The following is a 27,912-nucleotide window of genomic DNA, read 5'->3' as shown; positions in this document are numbered from 1 at the left end:
AACAACTACTTTAAGCTCTAGATCTTTCTTTTCTTTTCCTAGAGCATCTACAAAATAGGTAGTCACTCTGAATGGTAGATCATTCTCAGGAATAAAGTGATAAAAACCATCCACTGTATAATTTTCAATTCTATTCTTGTTTTATTTTGAGACGAGAGACTGAGGAACTATTTCTCAAAATATTTTTTCTTCAATAATTTTATTTAAAAAATGATACATGAGCACTGAGAAAAGTCAGAAAAGACAGATGAGCTAAAGGAAGAAGATGAGTCCCCCACAATCCCACCATGCATCACGGTTAGCATATCTACGTTCCTCCAAACAGTCCCCCAAGTATGTGTACTTTAATATTTATAAACATGGGATCAGTGAACACTGTTTTTTAATCTGCAGGAAGTAACAACCCAGCATTAGGCTATATTTTGGGGGAAAGGGTATCCAAAGGTGACTATTGGCACATAGCACGATTCTCTTCTAATGCCTCTTCCTAAGCCAGGAGGCGACAAGAGATACTGAGGAGTCCCACAAACAGAACCCTCTGGTTCTGCCCATGTCATCGCAGCCCTTATACCAGACGCCTGCTGGTCCAATGTCAGTCAGAGGAGGTGCTGAAATCAGAAGGGTGGCTCACCCCTTCACAAGAATGGCTCCACCCCAGCCCAACTGGCTGAAGACAGGCACATGAGAGCCAAGCAGTACCAGAAACAAAGTCAGCTCTCCCTGAGGGTGCTGCTCTGCCCCCCCCATCCCCCACTGCCCTGGCCCTCTGTGCCGATAGCTGAATCCAATGGACCGCTAGCCCAGGTGGAAGAGGCACTGGGACATCTTGTCTGTTCTGGCTGGCTTCCTCCCATCATGAGCCCCTGGCCAGCCCTTCCAGGAAGGGTTGCCCTTGCACACAACTCCAGCACAGTCCTTTTCCCATGCTGCTCGGTGATTGGCGCTGAGTTCTTACAGGACTGATGCTCTGAGGACTTATGTATCCTCACAGTCAGGGCACTGTCCACCACGTAGAAGTTGTTCAATAAATGTCTGTTAAATGAATGACTGAATGAACGATATAGCAGGTTCTTTCTCATCTTTATGGCCCAGATTCTATCTGTTCAGGATACACACTCGAACAAGGTGCATATTCACCAAGTGCAGGCTGAACTGCAGGCACGCAAATGCCTTCTGAATTCAGCACAAGGCCCACTCCTTGCCTTCCACACGGAGCCAGCTGCGTGGCCCAGTTGGGCTCTGCGTGTCTACTCCCCTACAAACAGCAGCATCACTTGGGGTACCAGATGCATCATCCACACGCCTTTAGTGTTCAATTCCAGCAGGAACCCTCTCTCCATGGCAGCAGCCCCCATCCCTCCTGCCATCCCTGCAACCTCCCCATTCACGTCTCGTCATGCTCACCAGCTATTTTAATACTCAGGAGCTGTTGGGGATCAGAATAGCACTGGCCACATCTGTCTCTCTGGGTGATCCTCTCTCTCTGCTGGCAGCTCCCAAACTGTTCACCGCAGCAGGTGCTCAAAAGCCCAGGCTCAGGCCACCAGACTGCTAACAAGGATACCAGTAGGAGGCCACATACAGAGCGTGGGAGGGTGCCAACTTGGTAATATGTGAAATTAGTAAATAGACTGATGTAATAAAAATGGCAGTTTTGGAAATTCTTCAATTTTTGGAGTGCAGATCTAAAACTTAAGATGCTAAAAAAAAAAAAAAAAAAAAAAAAAAGCAGTCAATAAAATGGAACCAACTCCAGTCTACATTGGAATAAAATAAATAAAATATGGCCTGAGACAGTAGATATTTAAGCCTAAAGAACTGAGGCTCTTGAAAGATGCTGTATTTAGATTAAATACAGTAATGCATTAACCTTCAGCTTAGTCATCTTAAAACAAAAAAAAAAGATAAACAGTTAGCTGTACTAAAGAGGTCGGAACACACAAGGGAGAAGAAACCAGAAGGTACTTCTGGGTGGGAGATGATTTGGCAGAGAGCACCCTGACTTGCTCAATGTTCCACTTAATTTTTTTAGTGAAATATGCATTTTGTACAATGACACTTTTGGATTTCAGTCAATTTGAAAGTGAAACAGCAGGAAAGGGACACGTAATATGTCACGTACAAACCCCTTACGTGTATTCTGTCGTAATTGGTTTTTTTGTGGTGATTCATAGATTTGAGATCTGAGACAGGAATCACACCACATTGTGGATACCCACTGGTGCCACAGTCAGTGTCTATCCCCGTGGAATGACAGTGTTGGGGGAAGTAGTTTGCAGATGTGAGGTGGGCACCTGCAAGGTGTCTTGAGGTCGGATTCCGAAGATCTACTGGGACCCCTACTCTGATGGAGCCACTCTGAGCCCCATTCACATCACTCAAGAGGAAGAGCCCACCTAGTTCTGGTGACCTGCTTTCCTAGAAGTAACTCATAAATGTGTCTTTCTCAGAGGCTTCCTTTCTAAATTATACTTTCCCCATCCTTGTCTCAAAGGCAGTACATGTCCCCCAATATAATTAATTATACTTCATGGTACTATAAGACAGTGCCACCAAAAGGTTTCAGATCAAGTTGTCAGCTGTGGTCAATTCAAAGATGCTGACAGTGGCTTCCAGTGGAGTTGGGGTGCCAGGGCTGGGGCCTTGGAGTCACTCCCCAGATGCAGGGAAAACCCCAAATACGGAGAAAAGCATCGAGCCGAGCTCTGGTCCTGTCTCTAGCCACTGAGCAGGCAGCACTGTGTGGAGAAGAGAGCTGGGGCCCCGGGGTCTGCTGCTGCCCCCCAGTGCACTCACGATGAGCTATTATGGGCCACGTCTACAACTTCCTGGTTTATCGGTCTGTTAAATGAGGGAACTGGATTAGATGATTTTGCTAATTTGTTTTACATTCTCAGCATAATATTTACTTCTTCAGAATCAGAAATCGAGTTTTTGAATCCATGAAAAAACAGCAGTGGGCATACATGAGATGTGAGCCAATGGATTCTCAGCTTTCCCTCTCTCACACTGCTTCCCCTCCATCCACCAAGCTCTCTCCCAGCTCTGCAACAGTCATGCTTCAGCAGTGGAATGCCTCCTGCTTTTGCCTCCCTCTGAAAAACCTGGGGCACTGACCTTGAAGCCTCCAGCTTTCCTTTTCTGTGGCTTTCCTCCAAAATGCCTCCCCATCACCTGATTTCCTGGGGCCCTTGCCTCCTCTGTCAGACCTCAGCCTGTGCTCGCCACAGAGCAGGCGGTCAGCAGGCTCCCCAAGCCCTCTCCTGTGCTCGCCTCAGCACCCACAGACCGAGGCACAGACGGCCAGCCCCAGCAGGCTGCCCTGTGCTGACATAGCCACATATGGGACTCACGTCCAAAACCCCAGGGCCACTTCTGCCCACCAGGCCTCGCATCCCTAACTGTCTCGTCTCTGCCTTAAAGAGAAAGTGGCTCACCCTTTCCCCAGTCTCACCAGTTTTGCTCTGTGCATCTTCTGCCCAGATCCAAGCACCTCCAGCTGCTCTCCCTCCCCGCCTTCCTTGAACCCTCCTTCCATCCAGAACAAACTCCTACGTGGCCTATTCAAGGACCTCCCATCTGGTTTCACTTGTTTGTTCTCTGCAAGGATGAGGGGGAACCTGGACTGCCATATCCACTGTGGTAGCCCTGGCACATAGTAGGAGCTGAATAATACATGTAAACCTCAAAAAACAAATAGTGACTGGTTAGGCGAGGGAGTGAGGTCATGGGGCAGAGCCTGGGGTTTTGGAGAGGAGAGTCCCAGAGCTCAGGCAGAGGCCCGAGGACGGATGACCACAGTAGGACAGAGGAGCTGCGTCGTCTTCCCTTTCCCTGGTTTTACTCCAAGCTCAATGGCAGCTGCTCTCACCAAGGTCACCCAGGGGCCTTCTAATGGTCCCTGATGAGTGTTTGGAAACGTGGGAGGACATAGTTGTCGTCACAGTATGTGAGTGGAGGGTTCTACAGGCTATCAGTGGGTGGGGCCAGATATGCTAACTCTTCTGTAATTTCCAGGACAGGGAATGCCAATGGCATCCCTGAGGCACACAGCTCAGCACCTGACCTCTGGCAGCGTGGGCCCACCTGTCGGCCTCTGCTTTCCTGACGACCCTACCCCTCGGTCCTTCTCAGCCTCTCGGGGTCTGCTTTTCCTCTGTCCGTGCCTGACGTCTGGCTTCCCTGAGTTTCCTCAGAGCCCTCTTTCTTGCCACACACTCTCCCCAAGCGTGAGATGTCACCCTTTGCCCAGGTGGTGATCCCTTCCTGATGTATCTCCCATCCTAGGAGTCTGTCATGAGGCCCATCCCCATATATTTTACTACTTATCAGACTTCTCTACCTGGATTCCCACAGACCCATCACCTTCCGCAGGTTCAAAACGTCACTCCTCCTTTCTCCAACCCCTGCAGCCCTCCTCCTTGTATTATAAGTGGCCTGGCCCCACGTTTAGATAAGAACCTGGGGGCCATCCTTGCCTTTTTTCTCTCCCTCACCTCCCACACCTAATAGGGCATCAGACTGTTGATTGAGCTTCCTTAATACCTTCAAATGCATCTGCCTTTCTCTGCCTCAGTGACACCACCTTAGAACAGACCCTCATCATTTCTCACCCGAGCGATTGTCTATCTCCGCACTCGTGTCTCTACTCCAGCTAAGCCTGCTCCATCCAGACTGTCCTCCCAGTTCTCCCTTCATTCCTTCTCACCTGGGTCCATCTCCTATTTGTGTATCACATTGGCCAGCAAACTACCTTAAAGGGCTAGAGAATAAAGGGCCAAAAGACAAAATAGAGCAAGGTATTTATATAACTAAGTGAATGTAACCATTAAAAATGCTCTTAGCTTGTGAGTAATACAAAAACAGGTGGCTGGCTGGACTTGGTCTGGGGCCTCAGTTGGCTGAGTCCTGATCTAGCTGTCCCTAAGGAAGGGAACACGGGCGTTTTCTTGAGATTGAACATGTCTTACAATGACTTTATTCCACCCGCATATTTGATTGACGGTTTGATTATATTCAGAACTCCACGTCGAAAATCATTCACCTTGAGAATTCAAAGGCATCAACTACTATTATTTACCTCTTGGCATAGCTATTTAGAAATCTAATACATTGGTAAGGGCCTGGTTTTTTTCTCTGGAAGCTTTTCAGATCTTTGCTTCATGACCAGTCTCCAGCCACGGCCCCAGGTCTCAGAGTTTCCATTGCCTTTGTCTCTCTATTGTCCAGGAGGGTTTGTAAGGTACAGGGGTGGGGAGGGCAGTGGGGAGAGGAAACAGAGAAGAGAACCTGGGTCTGAGGGGCTGCAAGGAAGGGAAGCATCAAGGGTGAGGCAGAGATGATGGTGCCAGGGAGACAGTGCAGAAGGGGGGAGTCAGGGGGAGGACTTGCTTTGGGGTTGGGGGTACAGGTCAGTAGGCCCCTACTGGGAAGCCAGCATTCCTCAAAGCTTCAGTCTTTAAGGTTAAGAGGGGTACCCTCCAGAGCGAGAGGCCCACGAAGGCCAGCGCAGCCTTGAGCGGCGGACCCCCTGCAGGCTAAGTGACTCTCAAGAGAATTGGCCTGTCCTGGGCCCCCGGGCCCTCTGGCTTCCCTGCCACATGACCGGACTTCCTGATGACCTGACCAGCTGCTCTTAGTCCTTGCCTGGCCTCCGTCCTGCTTGTATGACCGTCTTGGCCCCTAATACCACCAACCTTCACCTCTCTTCAGACTTTGCTCAGACCTCAGCCGCTCTCACTGCACTATGACAATTGGGCAAAGCTATTTTTATGTGGAGATTTTTTTTTTAAAACAAATGAAACCAACAAACAAAAAACCAAGGATGGCAGGAACCAGACTACATCTCACTCGTGAGCCTCAGCCCATTACTGACCTCCCTCCTCAGGTTAAGAGGAAGCTTGGGGTGGGGGTGTTTGGTGACAGCGCTATGGAGACAACAGCTGGGCGCTTACCATACTTGCTGGTCTCAGGATGTGCTATTCATCATTCTTAGCATAAAAGCCTGCATTTTCTAAGAACTTACTTCTATTTCTATCATTCTGCCTGTTATATTCTCTGATCTGTCCTTTAAAAATCCCAGTGGTCATATTCACTCACAATTAACAGCAAGATATGGCTGCTTGATACGGGACCTGACACTGCTTTCCACTTGAATATTAAGGAAGTGATGTCTTTTAATGGGAGGAGGGATTTTTCTGGAAGGGTGAAAATGCATCGTCAATATATATTTTTACATCTGAAAAGGGGTTAAAAAATTATTTTTCATAATAGAACCCAAGAAAGTAAAGATAAAGTCGTGGCTGATGGGGAATACCAGTCATTAAGGGTGGTTGGGGCTAATTTAAACTCTGATAAATGTGAATCTAAAGGGTGAGCACTTTTGTTTCCTACAAACTTCCTGACTGGGTTACCCCTATTTGATGGACTAGAGTAGAATAAGATGGAGATAGGGAGACAGTAAAGAATTTTGAGACCATGATATCTCTTATTTTCAGCTCCAAGATGCACAAGAAATCCTCAATTAAACTTTGAATTCCTTCAGAAAGATACACATTATATTTAATATCATACAACTCCTGAATAATGAATTTCTTTGGACTGAGAGACTGATAATAGTGGTGGTAGACCAATATATCCTAAAAGCTAATAATCCTGTTATAACAGAATTTTAAATGCCCCCCTATTTTTTCTAAGTGTAAAAGTAATAAAAACACAAAGTCAATGTGTAAATGAAAAAGTGCAAGGTGAAAATCATTCATAGTTGGGATGGGGGTCAGGGACAGAGAAAGGGTCCCGGAGGGAGTGAGGGTCAGGAATGCCAGCTGCACACACTGCTGGTCAGCAAGAAACAGCGAGGCCAGGTTCAAGGGCCAAAAAGACTGAGTCAGCAAGGTCACCCAGCAGGTCCGTCTGGCCTGCAAGGCTCCGGTGCTCTTGGCCTTTCTGTAGGCCTCAAATCTATAAGCTCATTACCCATCCTGTCTGCACTGCGTCTTTATGGCATGAGGGACCCACAAGGCCCAGGCTGGGTGGGCTCAGAGGGAAGGGTGTGATGTGATGGAGGGAATAGAAAGGGGGAAAAGCAGACGCTGGGGAAATGGGTGAGCAGGAAGGGACTGAGGAGAGAAGCCTGGAATATGCCTCCAACAGGGGGCCGGGAGGACCCCATGATAGGGACCCACGGAGGAATGGTCTGCAGGGGTAAAGGGGGGTGGGGAATGTCATGGGGAACTGAGTGCAGAAGAGTTCCAAGGAAGAAGATGGAGGGATCTGGGACAAAAGTGCAAGAAAGTCAGAAGATGAGCAGTGGACTGGGCCCCAGGATCTCACTTGATTTTTGCTTTTAAAATAACATTTCCTTCTGAAAGTTATACATACTGATTGAGGAAAAATCTGGAAGGAAATTACAAAGAAGGAAATTAAAATTACCTATAAACTTATATGGAGTGGTTAACTCTTCCAGTATTAAAATTTAAAAAAAAGTTTATGTATGGGAATGTGAGGAACTTTCCTCCCCGATTCTATATTAAAAAAGGGTGTATGCATATGTATGTATACATGTGTATGTATAAATAAATAAATAAATAAAATAATATGTGTGTATATACATGTATATAACAAAATTTGGATCATTTATCAAGCTTTCTTTCTACATTACAATGTAAACATTTCCCTATATTACATGTTCTTCGAATTACTTTGTCTTAACAGTTGAATAATATTCCACTATGTAGAAATGTCATTATGTATTTAATCATTCAATAACTATTTGAATATTTATTTATTTATTTATTTAATTTTATCCTCTCAAGAGTCAGTTTCCCAAAGCATTGGACTGTATTCTAATCTTTTTATTTTTTACTTAAAAAAATTATTCCCATCCTCCCTCTTCCCCACCTCTGTCAATCATTAGCTTGTTCTCTATATCTATAGGTTGTTTCTGTTTTGTTTTGCTTATTCATTTGTTTTGTCTTTTTAGAGTCCACGAGTGAAATCATACAGTATTTATCTTTCTCTGCCTGACTCATTTAACTTAACATAATACCCTCTAGGTCTATCCATGTTGTCACAAACGTCAAGATTTCACTCTTTTCTATTGCTGAATAATATTCCATCATATATATGTCATTTATATCTATATCTATATATCTATCTATCTATACCTATACCTATACCTATACCTATACCTATACCTATACCTATACCTATATCTATAGCTATATCTCTCACATTCATTATCCATTAATCTACTGAAGGACATCTAGGTTGCTTCCATACCTGAACTATTATTACCTTGACTGCAATGAACATAGGGGTGCATATAAACTTTTCCAATTAGTGTTTTTGTTTCCTTTGGATAATTTTTAGAAGTGGAATTACTGGATTGTATGGCAGCTCTATTTTTAATTTTTTGAAGAATCTCCATATTGTTTTCCATAGTGGCTGCACTAATTACCAATCCGACCAACAGTGTATGAAGCTTCCCTTTCCTTCACATCCTTGCCAGGACTTGTTATTTGTTGATTTATTGATGATAGCCATTCTGACAGGTGTAAGGTGATATATCATTGTGGTTTTAATTTGCATTTCCCTGATGATTATTGATGGGAAGCATCTTTTCATAGCCATCTGTTTGTTCTCTTTGGAGAAATGTCTGTTCAGGTCCTCTGCCCATTTTTTAATTGGATTTTTTTTTGTATTAAGTTGTATGAGTTCTGTATATATTTTGGATATGAACCCCTTATTGGATGTGTCATTTGTGAATATCTTCTTCCATTCAGTAGGCTGGCTTTTGGTTTGTTGATGGTGTCCTTTGCTGTGTAAAAATGTTTGAGTTGATGGAATCCCATATGTTTATTTTTTCTTTTCTTGCCTTGCCTGAGGAGACCTCTCCAAAAAGATACCGCTCAAAGCAATGTCGAAGACTTTACAGCCTATGTTTGCTTCTAGGAGTTTTATGGTTTCAGGTCTTACATTTAAGTCTTTAATCTATTTTGAGTTTATTTTTATATGTGGTGTAAGAAAGTGGTCCAATTTCATTCTTTTGCATGTATCTGTCTGGTTTTCCAAACACCACTTCTTGAAGAGATTATCTTTACCCTATTGTATATCCTTGCCTCCTTTGTCATAGATTAATTGACCATATAAGCAAGGATTTTATTTGTGGGCTCTCTATTCCATTGTCTATATATCGGTTTTCATTCCAGTATGCACACTGTTTTGATTATTGTAGCTTTGTAGTATAGTTTGATATCGGAGGGTGATACCTCCCACTTTGTTCTTTCTCAAGATTTCTCTGGCTATTTGGGGTCTTTTGTGGTTCCATTTAAGTTTTAAGATTAGTTGTTTTAATTTTGAGAAGGATGCCAGTTGGTATTTTAATAGGCACTGCACTGAATCTATAGATTGCTTTAGGTAGTTAGGACATTTTAACAATATTAATCCTTCCAATCCAATTCCATTTATTTGTATATTCTTCAATTTCTTTCTTCAATGTCTTATAGTTCTCAGAGTATAGGTCTTTCACCTCTTTGGTTAAACTTTTTTCCTAGGTATTTTATGCTTTATCATGCAATTGTAAATAGGATTGTTTTCTTAATTTCTCCTTATCATTATTCATTATTGGTATATAGAAATGCAACAAATTTCTGTATATTGATTCTGTATCCTGCAACTTTACTGAATTCATTTATTAGGTCTAATAGTTTTTGGGTGGAGTCTTTAGGGTTTTCTATATATAGTATCATGTCATCTGCAAATAATGAGACTTTTATTTCTTCCTTTTTTATTTGGATGCCTTTTCCTTTTCTTGTCTGATTGCTGTGCCCAGGACTTCCAATACTATGTTGAATAGAAGTGATGATAGTGGGCATTCTTGTCTTGTTCTTGATCTTAAAGCAAAGGCTTTCAGCTTTTCACCACTGACTACGATGTTAGCTGTGGGTCTGTCATATACAGCCTTTATTATGTTTAATACGTTCCTTCTATATCCACTTTGTTTAGAGTTTTTTTTTAATCATAAAAGGATATTGAGTTTTGTCAAATGTTTTTCTGCATATATTGAGATGATATGGTTTTTATTCTTTATTTTGTTAATGGAATGTATCACAATGATTGATTTATGGATGTTGAACCATGCTTGTACCTCTGGGATGAATCCCACTTGGTCATGGTATATAATCCTTGTAATATATTGTTGAATCTGGATTGCTAATATTTTGTTGAGGGTTTTTTTTTTTTTAATCTATGTTCATTAAGGATACTGGCCTGTAGTTTTCTTTTTCTGTAATGTCTTTGTCTGGTTTTAGTACCAGGCTACTGCTGGCTTCATAGAATGAGTTTGGAAGTGTTCCTTCCTCTTCAATTTTTTGAAATAGTTTAGGAAAGATAGGTATTACTTCTTCTGTAAATATTTGGTAGACTTCACCTGTGAAGCTGTCTGCTCCTGGACTTGTATTTGTTGGGAATTTTTGTTTTTCTTCTTGCTGCTTCAATTTCATTGCTAGTAATATATCTGTTCAGATTTTGTATTTCTTTCTGGCTCAGTCTTGGAAGTTTGCTTCTAGAAATTTACCCATTTATTCTAGATTGTTGAATTTGTTGGCATTCTTTGTAGTATTCTTTAATGATTCTTTGTATTTCTGTGGTGTTGGTTGTAACTTCTCTTTCATTTATGATTTTATTTGTGTTCTCTTTTTTCCTTGATAAGTTTGGCTAAAGGTTTGTCAATTCCATTTATTTTTGTCAATTTTTATCTTGTTTCACTCTTGCTTCCTTCAAGATTGTCTCTTTAACTTTTGCTATTTTAATTTCAATACGTCCTGGTGTGGGTCTGTTTGGTTTCATCTTGTTTGGAACTCTGTGCTTCCTGGATCTGAATGTCTGTTTACTTTCGTATGTTAGGAAAGTTTTCAGCCATTACTTCTTTACATTAAGTTTCTGTTCCTTTCTCTCTTTCTTCTGGGATCCCTATAATGTGAATGTTTGAGTTAAGAGGTCTCTTAGACTATCCTTATTTTTTTTAAATGATTTTTTCTTTGTTCTATTCTGATTGGTTAATTTCTACTAGTGTGTCTGCCAAGTCATTGATCCATTCTTCAGTGTTAGCTAATCTGCTGTTGATTCTTTCTAATGTGTTTTTCTTTTTTTTCTTTCTTTAAAGTTTATTGGGTGACAATTGTTAGTAAAGTGACATAGATTTCAGGTGTACAATTCTGAAATCATAGATTTTAGGTGTACAAATTTCAGGTAATACATTATCTATATCTCACATTGCGTGTTCATCACCCAGAGTCAGTTCTCTTTCCATCACCATATGTTAGACCCCGTTTACTCTCTTCTAGAGACCTGCTGCCCTCTCCCCTTATCCTCTGGTAACCCCTAATCTATTGTCTATGTCTATGAGTTTTTGTTCTTTCAGTTGTTTGTCTCGTTCTTCTGTTTTTGGTTTATACACCACATATCAGTGAAATCATATGGTTCTCTACTTTTTCTGTCTGACTTATTTCGCTTAGCATTGTAATCTCAAGATCCATCTATGTCTAATGTGTTTTTTGTTGTTGTTGTTTTTTTTTTTTACAGGACTTTATTGGGGAACTTCCAGGATTTTTTTTTTCCCCCAAATCAAGCTGTTGTCCTTTCAATCTTAGTTGTGGAGGGTGCCGTTCAGCTTCAAGTTGTTGTCCTTTCAGTCTTAGTTTTGGAGGGTGCAGCTCAGCTCCAGGTCCAGTTGCTGTTGCTAGTTGCAGGGGTCGCAGCCCACCATCCATTGCGGGAGTCTAACTGGCAACCTTGTGGTTGAGAGCCCGTGCTCCAGCCAACTGAGCCATCCGGGAGGCAGCTCAGCTCAAGGTGCGGTGTTCAATCTTAGTTGCAGGGGGCAGAGCCCACCATCCCTTGCAGGACTAGAGGAATTGAACTGGCAGCCTTGTGGTTGAGAGCCCACTGGCCCATGTGGGAATCAAACTGGCAGCCTTCGGAGTTAGGAGCATGGAGCTCCAACCACTTGAGCCACCAGGCTGGCCCTGTGTGGGGGCAGAGCCCCAGAAAGAAGTTTCCAGGCTCTCGGCCTCACATAGACAGGTGCCTGGCTCAGGTAGTAAATGGCCATCAATGTGATTGGATGGCCATCAGCTGTGGCTAGTTGGCCGTCAGCTGTAACCAATGAGCCATTGGCCACTAATATAACTGCTGTGGCTGTGCTAGCAGAGAGAAGAGAGAGAGAATGGGGGCTAGCAAGAAGATGGCGGCTGGGCTGGCAAGTGTGAATGGCGGTTTGCGGACAGTGTGGATCCAGCCTCCAGTGAGAGTATAGTGCCACCAGAGAGAATATAGTGGTATGACTCCCCTGCCTATGGCTCCGTGGGTGTTCCTTTTTGGCCTCACCATATCCTGCGTTCTTGTATGGGGAGCGGGAGCAGAGACCCCGCAGGCTTCTCTGTACGACACCCTGTCTAATGTGTTATTCATTTCAATTATTGTATGGTATTCTCCAATGTGTTTTTCATTTCAATTATTGTTTTTTTCCTTATACTTTTTAACTCTGTGTAAGTTTTCCCTAAGTTCCTCTACTCCACTCTCAAGTTTGGTGAACATCCTTATGACCATTTAGTTAAATTCTTGATCAGGCAACTTACTTATCTCCATTTCCTTAGGGTTTTCTTTCTGGGGATTTTTCTTGTTCCTTCATTTGAGAGATATTCTTCTGTCTTTCCATTTTGACTTTCTATGTTTGTTATATGAATTAGACAAAATAGCTGTCTGTTCCAGTCTTGGAAAAGTGGGCTTTTGTAGAAGCAGCCTCTGTGTAAGCTGTGTGTGCAGGGTGGTTTTAACCAGCTGGTAGGAGCCAACTGGGTGCCTCAGGCATCAGGGGCACTGGCCTGCTGAGCAGAAGCGGCTCTGAGTAGGGAGGCCAGGTGCATGTAGTAATGCCTTGTTGATCCTGTTGGTTGAAATGGGCTCCAGCAATGAATCCAGAAATGTTCTTCAGCAACCTTGCAGGTAGGCCAGAGCACCTGCATAGAGTCTCTACCCACCTGTGGAGGTGGAGGGAGATGTAAACAATGGTGATCATCAGCCCCTCCGACCCCAAAGAAATCCCACTGTGGGAACAGAGTCCCAGAGAGCAGTTTCCAGGCTCTCGGCCTCATGTGGAAAGGTGCTCGCTTGTTATTAGATGGCCATCACCTGTAACCAGTTAGCCACTGGCCACTGATATAACTGCTGTGGCTGAGCTAGCAAGCGCAGATTGCAGCTAGCAAGTGGGGTTGGTTGGTTGGCAGAGAAGCAGATGGCAGATTGTGCATTGTGTGGCTCTTGCTTCCTGTGTCTCCAACCCAGATGCCAGCGAGACTATAGTGGTATGAACCCTCCATCCATGGCTCCGTTGATGTTCCTTTTTGGCCTCACCATGTTCTTGTGCGGGGAGTGGGACCAGAGCCCCTGCATGACAGCTGGGCATGCGCTTACGTCACCTGGGGCACTGGCCTGCTGGCTGGAGCAACTCCTGGCAGGGAGCCACACACGCAGTGAAGCTGTGTTGTTCCCACTTCGGAGGCAAAGTCTGCTGGGAACGCTTCCCGGTCATCCTGCAGGTAGGCCAAAGCATCCAAATATCGCTCCCTACCATTCTACTGAAGTGGAGGGGAGGTAAACAGTGGCGCTCCCTGGCTCTTCCTGCAGCTCTTCAAGGGCTCCTTTGGTTTCCCTGCCTTTGCTATTTTGTCTCTTTCTCTTGTTTGTTGTCAGAAGTTGTTCCTTCAGCCCTCAGTTGTCTCTCAGGTGTAACTGCTCTTTATATACCTGTATATTTGAGTTTGCTCATGGGAAGGGGTGAGTTCCATACCCTACTGTGTCTCCACTATCTTGGACCTCCTGTGACTGAATATTTAGATTGTTTTGTTTAGGTTGGATGTTCAGTTAGTTTCTGCCCCCTTTTGGGGTGGGGAGGCAGTTTTAAATAGTGAAAATCTACCACTTACATTGTGATTTGGGGTAATCTGAATCTGTTTCTTCATCTGTAAACTGAGAATAAGAATCGCTGCCTTTTCTGTGTTCTGGTTTTGCTATGAGACCACGTGTAGGATATCCCGTTGCTCTTATGACTTCACAATTGTTTAACCTTGAATGACCTGGTGGCTGTCGAGGCCACCAGAAGAGTTGGGAAAAGGTAAGGGAGGGTAATGGTCTGGCTGTGGTGTTACTGAGATGTCTCTTGGACAGTGGACAGTGAGGAGGAGAGGCCTAGAGGCCTCTGGAAGACAGGATTCTTGCTCCGGAGAGAGGACTGGGGTAGACTACAGCTTTGGGAATCTTTAGCTTCGTGCTGTAAGAATGGATGATCGCTTCCAAACGAGTGTATTGTCACAAAAGAACAAGGACAGGAGCTCGGCCTTAGGAGACAGAGGTAGGAAAAAGGTATTCATGAGGGATGCAGGAAGAGCAATTGAGGACAGGTGCAGGGAAACCACAATTAGATACAGTCAGAGAAGTCAATAGGAAAAGCAAGTCAAGAAAATTCAGGATTAACTCTCATCAGATACTGCTCTGGGCTTTCTAAAAGTTGACTCTGTATTAACTTCGCTCTGGCTACCTTGTTTGACTGAGACTGAAACACTGAATTATGCAGTTAAATCCTAAGGGTAGAGAGGCTAACACACATGAACAAATTTTCCCATTTCCTGACAAAAATAAATCAATCTAAACAAAGATAAAACATGACTGGAGAGCCAAAGGCCAATAAATCTATTCCTAAAGCTGGTAGCTAAACTCAAAGTAAATTAACCTTTGCAATTGTCACTGGGCATCTGTCAAACCCACCAAATGCCTCTTGGGTATTAAAAAAATGTAAAAATCTTGTGAGGGCTCCGTGTAGGGCTCTCCTGACTGAGAAAGAGGAGAGGGCCAGGCACAACGGAAGGGCCTGGTGTGGGCCTCTGATGGTCTGAACTCTGGGCAGATGTGCTTGGGAGGGAGAAACCTCAGGACAAGAAAAAGAGGGGAATGGGCAGCAAGAAACATGGTGGAAGGTGTTGGGAGGAAGAGCAGGGATCCTTTTGATAACCCGACACCCAGAATAACTCTGCTCCTTTTTTTAACATTACATGTTTTGGGGAAGGATAGAGGAGCCAGAGGATCTGGCCTCCAATTCTGGATCTGACACTGCCTGGCAGAGCAGCTAGATGACATTAGTGCCCCGGAGTAAACATTTCAGAAGGGAGACTCTTGTTCTCTTACAAAACCCCCTCCCTCCCCAAATAAAGCTCTCTGTCATCTTTTCAGCATTGCTTTTGGACTACACTCTTTCGTTAGGAAAAAGCACATCGACTCTTAGGGCTCAGTCTAATTTTCTTCTTTGTATTATTTTCACATATTCTACCAAGAGTTTGCATTCCTTTGGTCAGAAAACAATGTTATTACGAGATAGCTCTGGAAGCCCAAACCTAAGTTATCTAGCTCTGAAGCTCAAGGTCTCGTCACTGAGCTGCAGTCTCATCTTTGAGTTTTCTCTTGTCCTTGAATCCCACTGGTCACCATGTCCTGGAGATGCTATATCTGAAATGATTCTAAATGCTGGAGTGGAAAAAAGTAGGTTAGGATCCAGCTCAAGCGTACTCCGATAAACGGGATGTTGGTTTGTGTTTGGCGCCTCCCTTCACTCTGCTTTTCAATCCTTCTCTCAATGTTTGCCACGTTCACCACTCAGCAGCAGGTCTCTATGACCCTGGAGATGCACATGGCTGCAGTGTCCTTCCAGGACCTTCTCACCCAGGCAGCAACTTAGTGCCGCTCTCCCCATCTTCTCTCCCAAACCACCATTCAGCAGTCCCTGTTCTGGAGCCCGTGCCGGCCAATCCTTGCCCATGTGTTACTGGGCTAATGCAGATAATGTCTGCAGCTTAAAACAGGGCCTACTGGAACTGTAATATCCTAACCTAACAGAAGAAACCTAATGAACAAATCTAATGGTCAGAGATCTGGGCCCCAGGGGAGCTGGCAGGAGCTGCAAAGAAGCCTGGTGGCATCCATTGACCTAACTACATAATGTACCTGATACCAGAGCACCTTTTTTAGAGTTAGACTGGCTTCTTATCCACTGACAAGCGGTATATCCCTAAGTAAGTTACTTAACTTCTCTGTACCTCAGTTTCCTGGTCTATAAAATGGGGCTTTCTATAGTACCTAGCCCAGAAAACTGGTATAAGCGTTAAGTACCATATGAACAGTTAACCCAGTCTTAAATACATTGTGCGTGCTTAATTGATATAAAATAGTAAAAATTCAAAGCATCACTATTATTTCACATTCAAAACTAGCCCTCTGGGGCTGAACTCTGGCTGGCAAAGACCATCATTACAATTTCTCATCTTGTTGGATATTTGCTACAACTTCTTAAACACTACTTTCTCTGACCATCTAACCCCAAACTCAGTCTCTCTCCCTGACTTTCTCATTGTCATCCCAAAGAAACCAAGGAACCAGATTCAAACATGGTAGGAAAGAGGCCTACCCTGCAGACGGCCCCCATCACTTCCCTCCCACAATCTACACTGAAATATCTGTTGACCTTCTTGGCATAACCCACAGGCCCCAAATCAGGAACACGGGATGTGGTGCTCACCAGAGCAGCCCTTTACAGAATTTCCCCCTGCACATAAAATCAGATGCCTCTACTATAAAACAATAAACTGGGAGTCTCCATAAAGCTACGTATCATCAAAATGCTCCCTTTCAGGGCTGGAACAGACAGCATATCTTACTTTTGAGAAGAGAACCTAGAAGCTACTAGCTGTTTCTGTGGCTTTTCAACAGTTTAAGCCAATATTTGGACACCACCAAAGTCTCTCCTTTTTTCCCTGGAGCACTGAGTTACAAAATACTCGTTCTATGAGGGTGTGTCTAGCACTTCCTGTGCTGCCAAGCCTTCCATTTTTATAGTCTGCACACTAGATTTTCCATGAACAGGCTCAAATTTGTTCCCAGGCAATGATATTTAGGAAACCCAATATGAACGTGTAGATTATTCTAGCACAGTCTCAGAATTTGTGCTATGCAGTTGCCTAAAGAGTATTTCTGATGTATAAAAACAAATATATATTTTTGGCATGCCTTAATAAATGTGGGGGGAAAAGGCATGCATGCTCCTTATATGTTTTCTTGGATTGGGTTGTTAGGGTAGACTTGTTTATTTTTTTAATTCTTCTCTAGCCTTTATTTCTATACTTGTACAAAATACAGCCCAAACACCCACCTACACAGGCATTTTACATAAAGAGTTTGAAGCCAAGTGACTGAAAACCACAACAAAATTATGTATATAGTGTTTTTTTAATAGAGATTTACATGTGAATTCAAGTGGGAGCCAATGGTAACTCTGGAGGAAAACGAACCAGTTAGAGAAAAGTGCTAATGGAAAGTGTGACTATAATTTGGTCTTGCTGACAAATAAAAAAGCAGGTGCCATATTTTAAAAGAGAAAATAACATAGGAAATAGAGCTTTATATTTATATGTTCATGCACATTCTCCCTCCAGCTTCAGAAACTTACATGTTGTCTACAATGATCACCAAAACACCAGTTTTACATTCTGAGTATGACAGCCCTCTTCTCCCATGTGCCGTCTAAGGGGCCCCCACTGAGCCAGGCCTATCCTCAAGGCCTTCGCTTCCACGAAGCCTTCCTGTCAGAACTCCAAACCTCCATGCCCCATGCTCCAAATCCTGTGCAAGTTATTGCTAATGCTGCCCAGTCTTGCAGGTTCAGACTTGGGTGGATGTTTTCTCTCCCTAACGTGGCTGCAGGGCCACATCTAATTCCATTTTTGTGTGCTACCGAAGCCCCTGCACCACTCTGAACACAAAGCAGATGGCCAGCCAGTATCTGCTGGATTGTGTGGATTAACAGTTGGGTGCAGAGCTATGAGGTCTAGACTGGCTAATTTCATCTGGCAATCTAAATTGCCCTAATGAGGTCTGGATAAAGTTGACAGCTCAGTAAGTATCCCCTGAACACTGCTAGTACACAGGGTCTGCCATCTCTAATGAACACTGTTAAAGAAATTGGAGGTCACCTGTGGTGGATGCTGCAATGTCCTACCAAGGTTCTCCTTCTGGCATGAAGGCCCAAACATTCTACAAGCTGGTGGGAGTAATACATGCAGACAGTTTTCCGCTGAAGGGAATGGCTTCACCCAAGGTCATAGCCTGTTCCCTGGGATGGCCTGCATTTAATGGCTGATCATTATATCAGACATATAAAGGCCTAGCTCCTCACCCCAACTCAGAACAGTTCTGAAGGGCTATTCCAGCTCTAGAGCTCGAGGCTGTTGTTGGGTCTGCATTGCAGTTCAGCTTCTAATTCTGCCCTGTCCAGTGTCCTTCTTTTTCCCATCACTTCCCCAGGTATGGATCCCAAGAGCAATCTCAAATAAACTCACTGTAGGCTAACCTCCACCTCAGAGGCTGCTTCCTGGGGAACCAACCTACAACATCATCCATACATCTATCTATCCAGCCAGCCAGCTAGCAACCTACCACTGTGTTTAGGGCACATGGATGGTGTTGGTGGGAAATGATACAGGTAAAAAGACCCAGCCCTTGCCCTTAGTCCACGACAAGATTTGAGACATGTACAGGAATAACCATAAAGCCCGCAATAGGAAGTGACTGGTGTCAAGAGAGAACATATAAACAGAGACAAGGCCGAGGTATAATCCCAAGCAAGCAGGTCAGGAATCTTCAGGCACTGGCTTAGGCTGCGGCCATTGGCATATGCGTCCCCTCTCCCCATCTGATCTCAAGCCTTGGAGGACAGGACGGACTGTGTCCTCTCTCTTCGCGTTCCCCATACTTCCCAACACAGAGTCCCAGACTGTTCAAGGAATTTTAAAACAAAGTGAAACCAAACACTGAAAGAAATCTTTGGCAGTTCCACTTCATTGGACAGGTTTCTGTCTGTCTGTCTGTCTGACTTTTTAATGCAGAGTTCTCAGGAGGCTCCTCAAGATGCTCGTTCATTTATTATGTCCATAAAAATCTCGGGAACAGGAAAGCACAAGACAAGGCCCTGACCCTCAGAGCAGCTACAGCCCACTGCACGGACAAGGCAGAGGCCTCTGAAAATGTACACACACAGGAGTAAGATGTGGGACTGGGACTAATAGCCAGTGGTACACCATCCCCAGGCAGTCTCTGCCCTCAGTTGGCCAGTTCATCAGTCATCACTCAGTCAGTTGACAAAGGTTACTGAACAGCCTCCACTAGGAGCCTAGCAATGACAACCACAAACTCCAGAACCTCACACTGCCCTGAAACCAACGCCCCGGCAGGATTTACTGTCTATAGGGGGAAAGCACCTTTAAGCCAAACATCGCTTCTAAGTGCCTGATGGAAAGAGAGGGACTGGAAAGCATTAGTGGGGTGGGGGAACCAGTCTCCTGCACCTCCCTGCCCTCATCCAACTCAACACACCAGTCTCCTTCCATTTCCTCTCTCCTTTCACTGCTTTTGTACAATCTGTCTCCAACTTCTGTTGTTTGTTTCTCTGAAATGGCATTTGCATCCTTCTTCTTCTGCCTTGTCTTAGTGCTACCGCCCCCTCCAGTATTGTGGCCACACCCAGGGAGCTGAGGCTCTAAGCGTAGGCAATCACCACACTTCATGTCTGTCAAATGTGGCTTCTGAAAACCCAGCTGTCAGTTGGTCACGTCTCTGCTCAACAATCAGCTCAAGATGCTCCTTCAGCACCATCAGGACCAAGGTATTAAGACCCTCATATAAGGGGCCCTCCCTACACTCAGCTAACTTGATTTCCCAGTACTCCCTAACATGTTCTTCACGCCAGTCACCTCCCTGTTCATTTGTACCTTTGCTCAAGTGGTATCTGACTTCTGGAACACCTTTCCTCCTCTTGGCTGCCTGTCAAATCCTACCACTCCTTGCCACTTTGTTCACACAGACCAAGCTTAGGACCTTAGGGACAGGAAGGACAGGAAGGGCAATGTTAGGAGCTGGCTGGTGTTCCACATCCTTTACTGTCTTGAAGTTCCCCTAGCGCATCCTGACTCCATCTCATGGAAATGCTCTTCTGTCGTACCGACCCAGCCGCAAAGATGCCCCATCAGTGTGGCAGCCCTGGCCCATCTAGTGAGTGAAAGGAACTTGTCTGCCTTCAGCTGGGTAGACTAACTTGGTCTTACAAGCCAGAAAGGGAAAAAGCTGACACTGCTAATGTTTACTCGCTTGTTGCGTCTTTGGAAAGACTCTCAATCGCTGCTGAGTTAATACACCAAGCTCTAGGGTTTCTGAGAGATGGATAGTGGGTTTGCCAAAGGAGAGACTGCCAAGTTGGGTCTCTGGAATGAATCCAGTGTTCCATAAACGCTGCCTCTCTCCTAATCATAGAAAGAATCATAAAACAAGAGAAAGGCAGAGGGGAGCTGCAGGCAGTAGAATGACATAGAAGCATCATCCTCTGCTTCCTGAAAAACAGAAAATGCAGACTGAGGCAAATCTCATCTCCCCCTTCACCCTTCTATGCAGGGAGTTGCTGGGTGAGAGATCTGCCAGCAGGCACTTGGGAGATCTTTGGAAAAGTCTCTTGAATTGGGTACAACAAAGAGTAGGTGGTCCTCGGAGATTTCCTCACTCCTGACCCCTTGCTTGGGATTACATCTCGGCCTCATCTCTTGTTTATATGTTCTCTCTTGACACCAGCCACTTCCCATTGTGTGCTTTATGGTTATTGCTGTACACGTCTCAAATCTTGTCCTAGACTGTTAGCCCCCTAAGGGCAAGAGCTGGGTCTTTTTCACCTGTATCACCTCCCACCATGGGCAAAAATGGAAGAGAGAATGGTGAGTACCTCCTGTGCTTCCTGCCACCTTGAAGGGAAAAGAGTCTGTGGAAGACAGGGTTATACCCTCTTCTTCTATTTCAAAGTGGCTCACCTCCAGGTTAGCAGGTGGATTGGGTAAGGGCTTCTCTGCTTTTCACAAGTTGCCCTAGAGTTGAAGGAAAAGGGTGGTAGTAAAACCAGTAGGTTTGAAAGTCTCCATCTTCATGCCTTGAGCTGGAAGATGATGAGGGTGAGAAGAGGTATGCGTAAATTAATCCCCCAAACACACACACACACACACACACACACACACACACACACACACACACCAGAGAGAGAATGGGAGAGTGTAAAGGAGAAAATTCAAAACAAACCTTCTTAGGCAATTATATTAATGTGATGATAATGACAACAATACTAATTGTTTTACACATGCTAGTAATTTACATTTTACAAAGCACAGGGGTATATTATTTAGCAGTGTTCTTACAACAAATAATCCAATCAGGTAATAATCAAAATAGCAGCTACCGTTTACTGAATGACTACCGTTTACTGTTTTCATGAGTTATTTTATTTAATCCTCACAACCCCCTTGTGGTACTATTGCTATTCTCATTTTACAGAGGAGAAAACAGATTTGGAGAGGCTAAGTAACTTGCCCATCAGGTAGAGATTGAAACCTAGGTCTTTCTGATTCCACAGTTCAGGCTCTTGACCTTAATAAGGCCTGTCTTAGGGCAGAGCTTTTTCACAAGCTAGGGAGGGAAAGAGTACTGAGCAGGAAGGAATCCTTATATAGCAAATGCCTATGAAGTAGGTGAACACAGACACACACAAACACACATGAATACTCCAACAGGTCCCACTTGCTCTGCTGTCCTTCTCAGTTACAAACCCGTCCAGCTTGCACAGATACAGGTCCACAGATAAATGCCATATTCCTTATAGGGACACAAGGTCAGCCCCTATGGATGACATACTTGTCATTTAATCTGTATCCTAAGCTGCATTTGACATGCTGTATTTGACATGATGCAGCCACAGCAAGGCGACGAATTAGCGCCTAGCTTTGAAGCTTCCTCATGAAAAATACTTTAAGGCTGAAAAGAATGAGTGAGACTGAATGCCATTTAGCAGAATGGCTTGTGACATTCAAATAAATGTTCACCTTGTGAGATTCAAGCACACAGAGAGAGAAGAAATGACTGTAGAAAACAGTAAGTCACAAACAAATGGTGACACCTCACAAGAGCTGGCTGCCCTATTCCTCACTGGACCCATCTGACTTCGGTGATAATGTTTGCTGTTAGCTGTGCAGAGGCCTTGACAGAAACAGACATGAACACATATGTACAAGATAACTCCTGCTGTGCAGGTTGGAGGGAGAAGCAACAAGACCCTTAAGAACTCCTCTCTCTCCTTTCACCCAAGTACCAACTCTTGTGGAATATCTCCTCCCTCTTTCCTCCTCCCCTTCTCTTTCTCTAAGTCTCTTTATCCTCCTCCCCCTCTCCATCAACCCACAAAAGAGATCCGAGGGTGGGGGTAGGGAGAGCCTCTTAGTTCCTGGGATTTTGAGAGAGTGAAGTGTCAGTGTCACTGCTCTCCAACCCCCTTTTGAGTTCTGAAGATATACTTAGATACACACAGAACACCCACTGGAACTTTTAAATGATGTGAGGAGATCCACAAGCCACCTGTGAAACAAAATCTTGGTGCTTCACAGTCACAAATATATAGGTAGGCAAAGGGCTCATGTTTATTCATTATATCCACACATACCTACACAGAGCAGGTGGCCCTTGCATACACACAGGAATCCTCACACACAGGCATCTTGGCGATGCCATCTTTCCTTTCCACCAGCCTCATCCCTTCCCACCCACCTGAAGGCGTTGACCACAGCCGCCCTGTGAGAGGCTGAGGTGTATGATACAGTGGAAAGGGACTAACTCGGCCCTTGGCTACTCCCTGGCTGTGAGACGTGTGCAAGTCCAATAATCACCTGACTAGGTGCTGTGAAGAAGATTAAGGGCAATAATACATGTAGGGCCCTTGGCGTAGCGCCTGGCCCTGTCCTGTCTGGTTCCTGAGCCTGCCTTTCCTACACCCACACCTGGGCTGATGGTGCCTCCCTTCACTGGGTCCCCACCCTTAGGACACAGGTCTGACACTGGGAAGAGTGGGGACTGGTCCAGGACCTCCGGTCTGTACCAGGAGGGTCCCAGCTCTCAGGTCACAGGTCTACTGGCCAGGGCTAGCCTTCTGGGCCACATGCGGGAGCCGTGGCCACTTGGCGCGGGGCTTTCGCGTCTCTCCTGAGTGGACATGAGGGCGGCGGGCAGAGCTCCTCGGTAAGTCGGCTCAAGGTTGTGGGTGGCTTCCTCCTGTTGCTCAGTATCGGGGAGGGGCGGGAGAGGACATGCATTTTTTCCTAAGTAAGCATCCACCCATTGCTTCAATAACTATCGATTGTGAAAAGCCAGCGGAGCCTCTTAAAGACATAGCCCGGCTCCTGCGCGCCCCCGCGTCTGTGTCCCCGGACCCCTTGGCGGGGACCTCCTCCGCTCGTGCGGGGCAGCGATGGGCGAACGCTTTTGCACGGGTTCGTCTAGCAGCCTCTGGAACCACAGCCACTGGCTGCGGTTTGACCCCAGCCGGTCTACCCGCGGGGCCTTTTCTTCCCAAGTCCTCTGTCAGGTCCTCGGACCAGGTCACCTGTTCCGCAGCTTCCGCGGCTCCTGGGGTTCGAGGACCGTGCCAGAGCTCAGAAAGTTATTTCAAAAGGCAGCTGTGTTGCAAGCCTCGCTGCAGCAAACTACTGGACGTGGATTTCCCGAACTCTTCCCCACCCCCGCCTAGCCAGGGTGACCAGAACCCGCAGCAAGAGTCTGGCAGCGAGGAAAGCCACCCGCAAACGCACCTCCTATCCCTCCTGCGCGTCCAAGTGCAATCGGAGAAAAAGCCCAAAGCAAACTCACAGCGCGGAGCAATCCCCAGTCCCGGTTTGGAACGGACCGGGCTGCTGGGGATCGGCCTCCCGCCTGGCCGCTCAAAGAAATACTCGCGATTTCCAGCCCAGGCCTGCCCTCCTGCCGGCCCCAGCCCTCCGGGCTGGGATGCCTCGACCCCTCGGTACCTGCGGTGGTCACCGGCTCGCCTTCGCTCTGCTCGCCCGAATCCGAATCCATGCTGCGGGCTGCCAGCCGGGCTTCCACAGACGCCCGCCCGTCTGCGGGGCGCTCGGGTCCGGCGTCCCGGCTCCGGCTGTCCCGGGCACTCCGTGCGGGCAGCCGGAGTGGCGCGGTCTGGGCAGTGCGTGGCGGCCGCGGCCAGGGGGCAGCTCTGCAGAGGAGAGAGCTGCTGGCGCCCCGCTCCCCGCGCCCGCCGGCCGATGCCTGCTCGCGAGGCAAGCGCAGGGCGGAGGCTGGGGCGCGCTTGGAGAGAGTGGGGAGGAGGGAAGGGAGGCGCGAGCGGAGGAGCGGGAGTGGCCGGCGCCCCGCGGGCTCCAGACTGGGGTTAAATACCCCGGGGGCGGTGTCATTCCTCTCATCCGCGCCCAATGCCGGGCGCCAGGAGCCTGGGACTTATGGAGCGCCCCTGAGGTCGTGCGCGTCGGTGAGGCCGCGCCCTTTCCATGCGGTGACTAAGTCTGGAGGATTCTTAAGTGAAAAGGCGCCTCTACTCAAGTAGGAAAAGGAGAGGTTACCAGTGGGAGCCTCGGGGCTTCCCGGGTTTGAGTGCGACTCCCTCACTTGGAGACTTTGGGCAAGTGACTCAACTTCTGTTTCCTCACTTGGAAAATGGGGAAAATGAGAGTGTCCTTTTATCCGGAATGTTTTGGGGGGAGTAAATAAGATAATGCAAGTGAGGGGCCAAAAGCAGGGCCTGGCAGCCAGCGAGGAAGTAAACAACGCATAGCAGGTATTGCTAACTCGGGCTGTTCCTCTCCCGGCGGGGGCGGGGCAGCGTGGACCAGCCGCGGTGGAGCTGGTTCCGAGGGCTGGGAACCCTAGTTCGCAACAAAGTCAGGACCCGCCCTGCCAGAGGGGCAAGAATTGGTTTTAAAACCCTTTCTTTGTCTTTAACACGGAGTGCTAAACTTCCTCAATATACCCTCCTTTCACTTTCTTAAAAGAAAAGAAAAGCATTTGTAAGTGTATTTAGTAATTAAGAGAGTAAAATAGGGGGGCCTGAGGCAGTGAGGCCTCCAGAGATTCTTTGTTGTTAATTCTTGACTCTCCACGTAGTCTTACTGTCTCCCGGAATTATCAGTTCTAACACGTACATAACTTCAGGCCGGCTTCTCTGCCTACAAAGTGTAGGTGTAGGTAGAGAATACAGACTAACTTTACTAACCTGAACAAAATGAAATCAAAAAGAAAAAGTTAACTAAAAAGCTCCGTTTATTGTTTCCTATGCACAATCCTACAATGACCCAGTGAAGAATTTAGGTACAGTCGTTTGAAAATGCTTTCTCGTAGGTAAAAAATGGTTGCAAGTGGGCAATTTCATATAATTCAATCTATATTGTTATCTCCATTTATAGATGGGGAAACTGAGTCTCAGAAAGAATAGATAAATTTCCTGTGGTCTCAGGTCCAGTGAGTGGGTGAGCAGGGACTTGAAATCAGGGCTATGTGACAGAGAGACCTGTTCCTAATGGCTACGGTATGGTGAGTTACAAGTAAGTTTGGTCTCTCTGCTACCTGAGGGCTGCTTTCTATACTGAGGTATGGGCTTCTCAGAGAGCAAATACAACTCTACTTTGTGTTCTTAGAAAACGTTTTCTGGATGGCCAAACTCATGGACTTCGTTTGATAAAAGTTGGATGGAGTTCGATGGAGAGATGCAGAGAGCCCCACACTAGATGTGTGATCTTGGGCAAATGGCTTCATCTCCCTCAGTTTCCTCATGTGTTGGCATCTCCTGCATGGGGTGGTTGTAAGGGAGTAAGTAAATGAAATAATGAGTGTGGAAGCTATTACTCAATGCCTGACACACAGTTAAATGTTTGATAAATGGAAAGAACATTCATTCTTAGATCTAATGGATCCCATTTAGGAAAACAAAATATTTTAAAATCACATTTTTTTAAATGAAAAGAAACAAGTCATAGCAACATTTGGATAAAAATTGATATTCAGAAACCAAACAGCTGGGATCATTTTAAAAGTGTGCCACCACACCTTTGCAGTCTTAAAGAAAAACGATGATGATCGCGTCAGAACAGAGCACATGGGATTGGAAAGGCATCCAGCTTCCTCTAAAGGCCATGCCTAGATTCAACGACAGGAAATGTGAAACTTTCTCTGTTCCCTTAGACCTCCTTTCCTGGCACTTGGTGGAAGATTTTTGTTTGTTTTTGTTTATTTTAAAGGAGCGATGGCACTTGGTGGAAGCTTTTTGTTTGTTTGTTTTTGTTTATTTTAAAGGAGAGATGGTCTTGGTTGAAGGGTGAAGGAGACATATACCCTATGCATCACAGCAATAAGGAAAACAGGGAGATTCACTACTGGAGCTTGATCAACAGTAAACAAAGTATGGGGAGTGCACACTTACGACACATATATATCCAGCAGTCATCATATCTTTATGAATACTTGGTACATTTCAGCCCAGAGGTTTAAAAAAATGCTTGGGGTGGGGTGCTCCTCTAAGTGCTTCTGAAAAGTGCATGATGTAAGTCTTTAGTAAACAACGCCTATTCATTTATCTGTTCCTATAGTCAGTCATAGTATATTTCTGCAAAAGGAGGCAGACAGAGAATGAAAAATTGAATGTGGAATTAAACAATGGAGAAGAGAGATCCAAACTAAATACGGTCTCCATTCCAATTTCCGATGATGTGCAATCTGTTGTCATGGGATAGCAAGACAAAGGGAAGTGACTGCTGGCACACATGTGTGTTTAATAAGGAACATTAGTGGAACATACCTTATCTGTCCTCCCAGTATGGAAAAATCTGTACAAGAGAAGGAAGTCCTTAAAATAGTATCCCACGACCATCACCCCCATGAAAGCAGTGAAATCTGAGGTGGTGAATCTCCTTTACAAACCAAGCCGAGTATATTTCTTTGAAAAAAAGAAAGAGAAAGCTCTTAGAAAAAAGGAAAGGATTTCCGTAGTTCCTCTGTATATTTTTAGAAGGATGGCATCACTTTGCAGACTTGAATCTGGAGTCTGAGGGTTATAAACCACTTTCCTCAGTGTTTCCACTACATCTTTTCCTTCTGGCTGCTCTTCAGATATATGAATTTCTAACTCTTATTGGTCATTTCTTAGCTTCAGCTTAACGAAATTATTCGCTTTTTAAGGCACTTGCTTGTCGGTGGGAAAAGCACATCTATTTGTAAGGTGTCAAGAAACAGATAATAAAATAAGATCCGTTTCTGCTAACACAATAATACTTCTTTAATCTGAGCCAGTGCTATGACTCATCTGCCTGTCTCCTCTTGTGGGATGGAAAGGGAGCTGTCTGCAAACCTTTACCAGGCAGCTGGGAAGAGGGAGGGAGGGAGGTTTCTCGCAAAAGCTAGAGCTGCTGCTCTGCTTCAAAAACCCACAGAGCTCTGGAATTGCCGTTTCTCTGGGCTGAAGTGGCCGTTGGTACTTTGGGATGAAAGGTTGGCCCAGACAACTTCATTTTTAATAACTTGTCTCAAGGTGTATACTGGTACCAAGAAAGCGTCTGTCCAAAGCCAAGGTGGCGTCCATGGGGCTCTAGGCAAGCTGGACAGTGGGGTCTGAGCTGGCTTCATACCCATCTGGCAGAACAAAGTGCTGGAAGACAGCCTTGAAAGTGGGGACTTTTCTTATTTCTTTCTGGTTAGCAAAAATAGGTTTTATCGCTCCCTCCCATTTTAAAAGCAATGCACAGCACTGTAGAAAAAGTGGAAAACACATATAAGCACTAAAGGAGAAAAGTTTTAAATCCATTCATAATTCCACCAGTTGCCTTAACTGATAACATACGGTATCTTTTGAAAAGTTTCCCGCTTTGTATGTACAACACTCTGCTTTTGTAACTTGCTTTTTCCTTTTAACAATATGTTGTACGCATCGTTCTA

General features: G+C 45.3%; 1 protein-coding gene across 1 annotated transcript in view; it reads right to left on the bottom strand.

The window, feature by feature from the left end:
* Positions 1-24,332, bottom strand: part of TNFAIP8L3 (TNF alpha induced protein 8 like 3) — a 43,340-nt gene extending 19,008 nt beyond the window's left edge. The window contains exon 1 of the mRNA XM_019730650.2: positions 23,982-24,332. Within this exon, the coding sequence (XP_019586209.1) occupies positions 23,982-24,033 (52 nt within the window). The 5' untranslated portion in view covers positions 24,034-24,332. The remainder of the gene's footprint in view (positions 1-23,981) is intronic.
* Positions 24,333-27,912: the final 3,580 nt, after the last annotated feature.

This window comes from Rhinolophus sinicus, linkage group LG03 (assembly GCF_036562045.2).
Source record: "Rhinolophus sinicus isolate RSC01 linkage group LG03, ASM3656204v1, whole genome shotgun sequence".
Lineage (NCBI taxonomy): Eukaryota > Metazoa > Chordata > Mammalia > Chiroptera > Rhinolophidae > Rhinolophus > Rhinolophus sinicus.
Note: the sequence above shows the minus strand (reverse complement) of the source record. Positions and strands in the feature narration are given on the sequence as shown.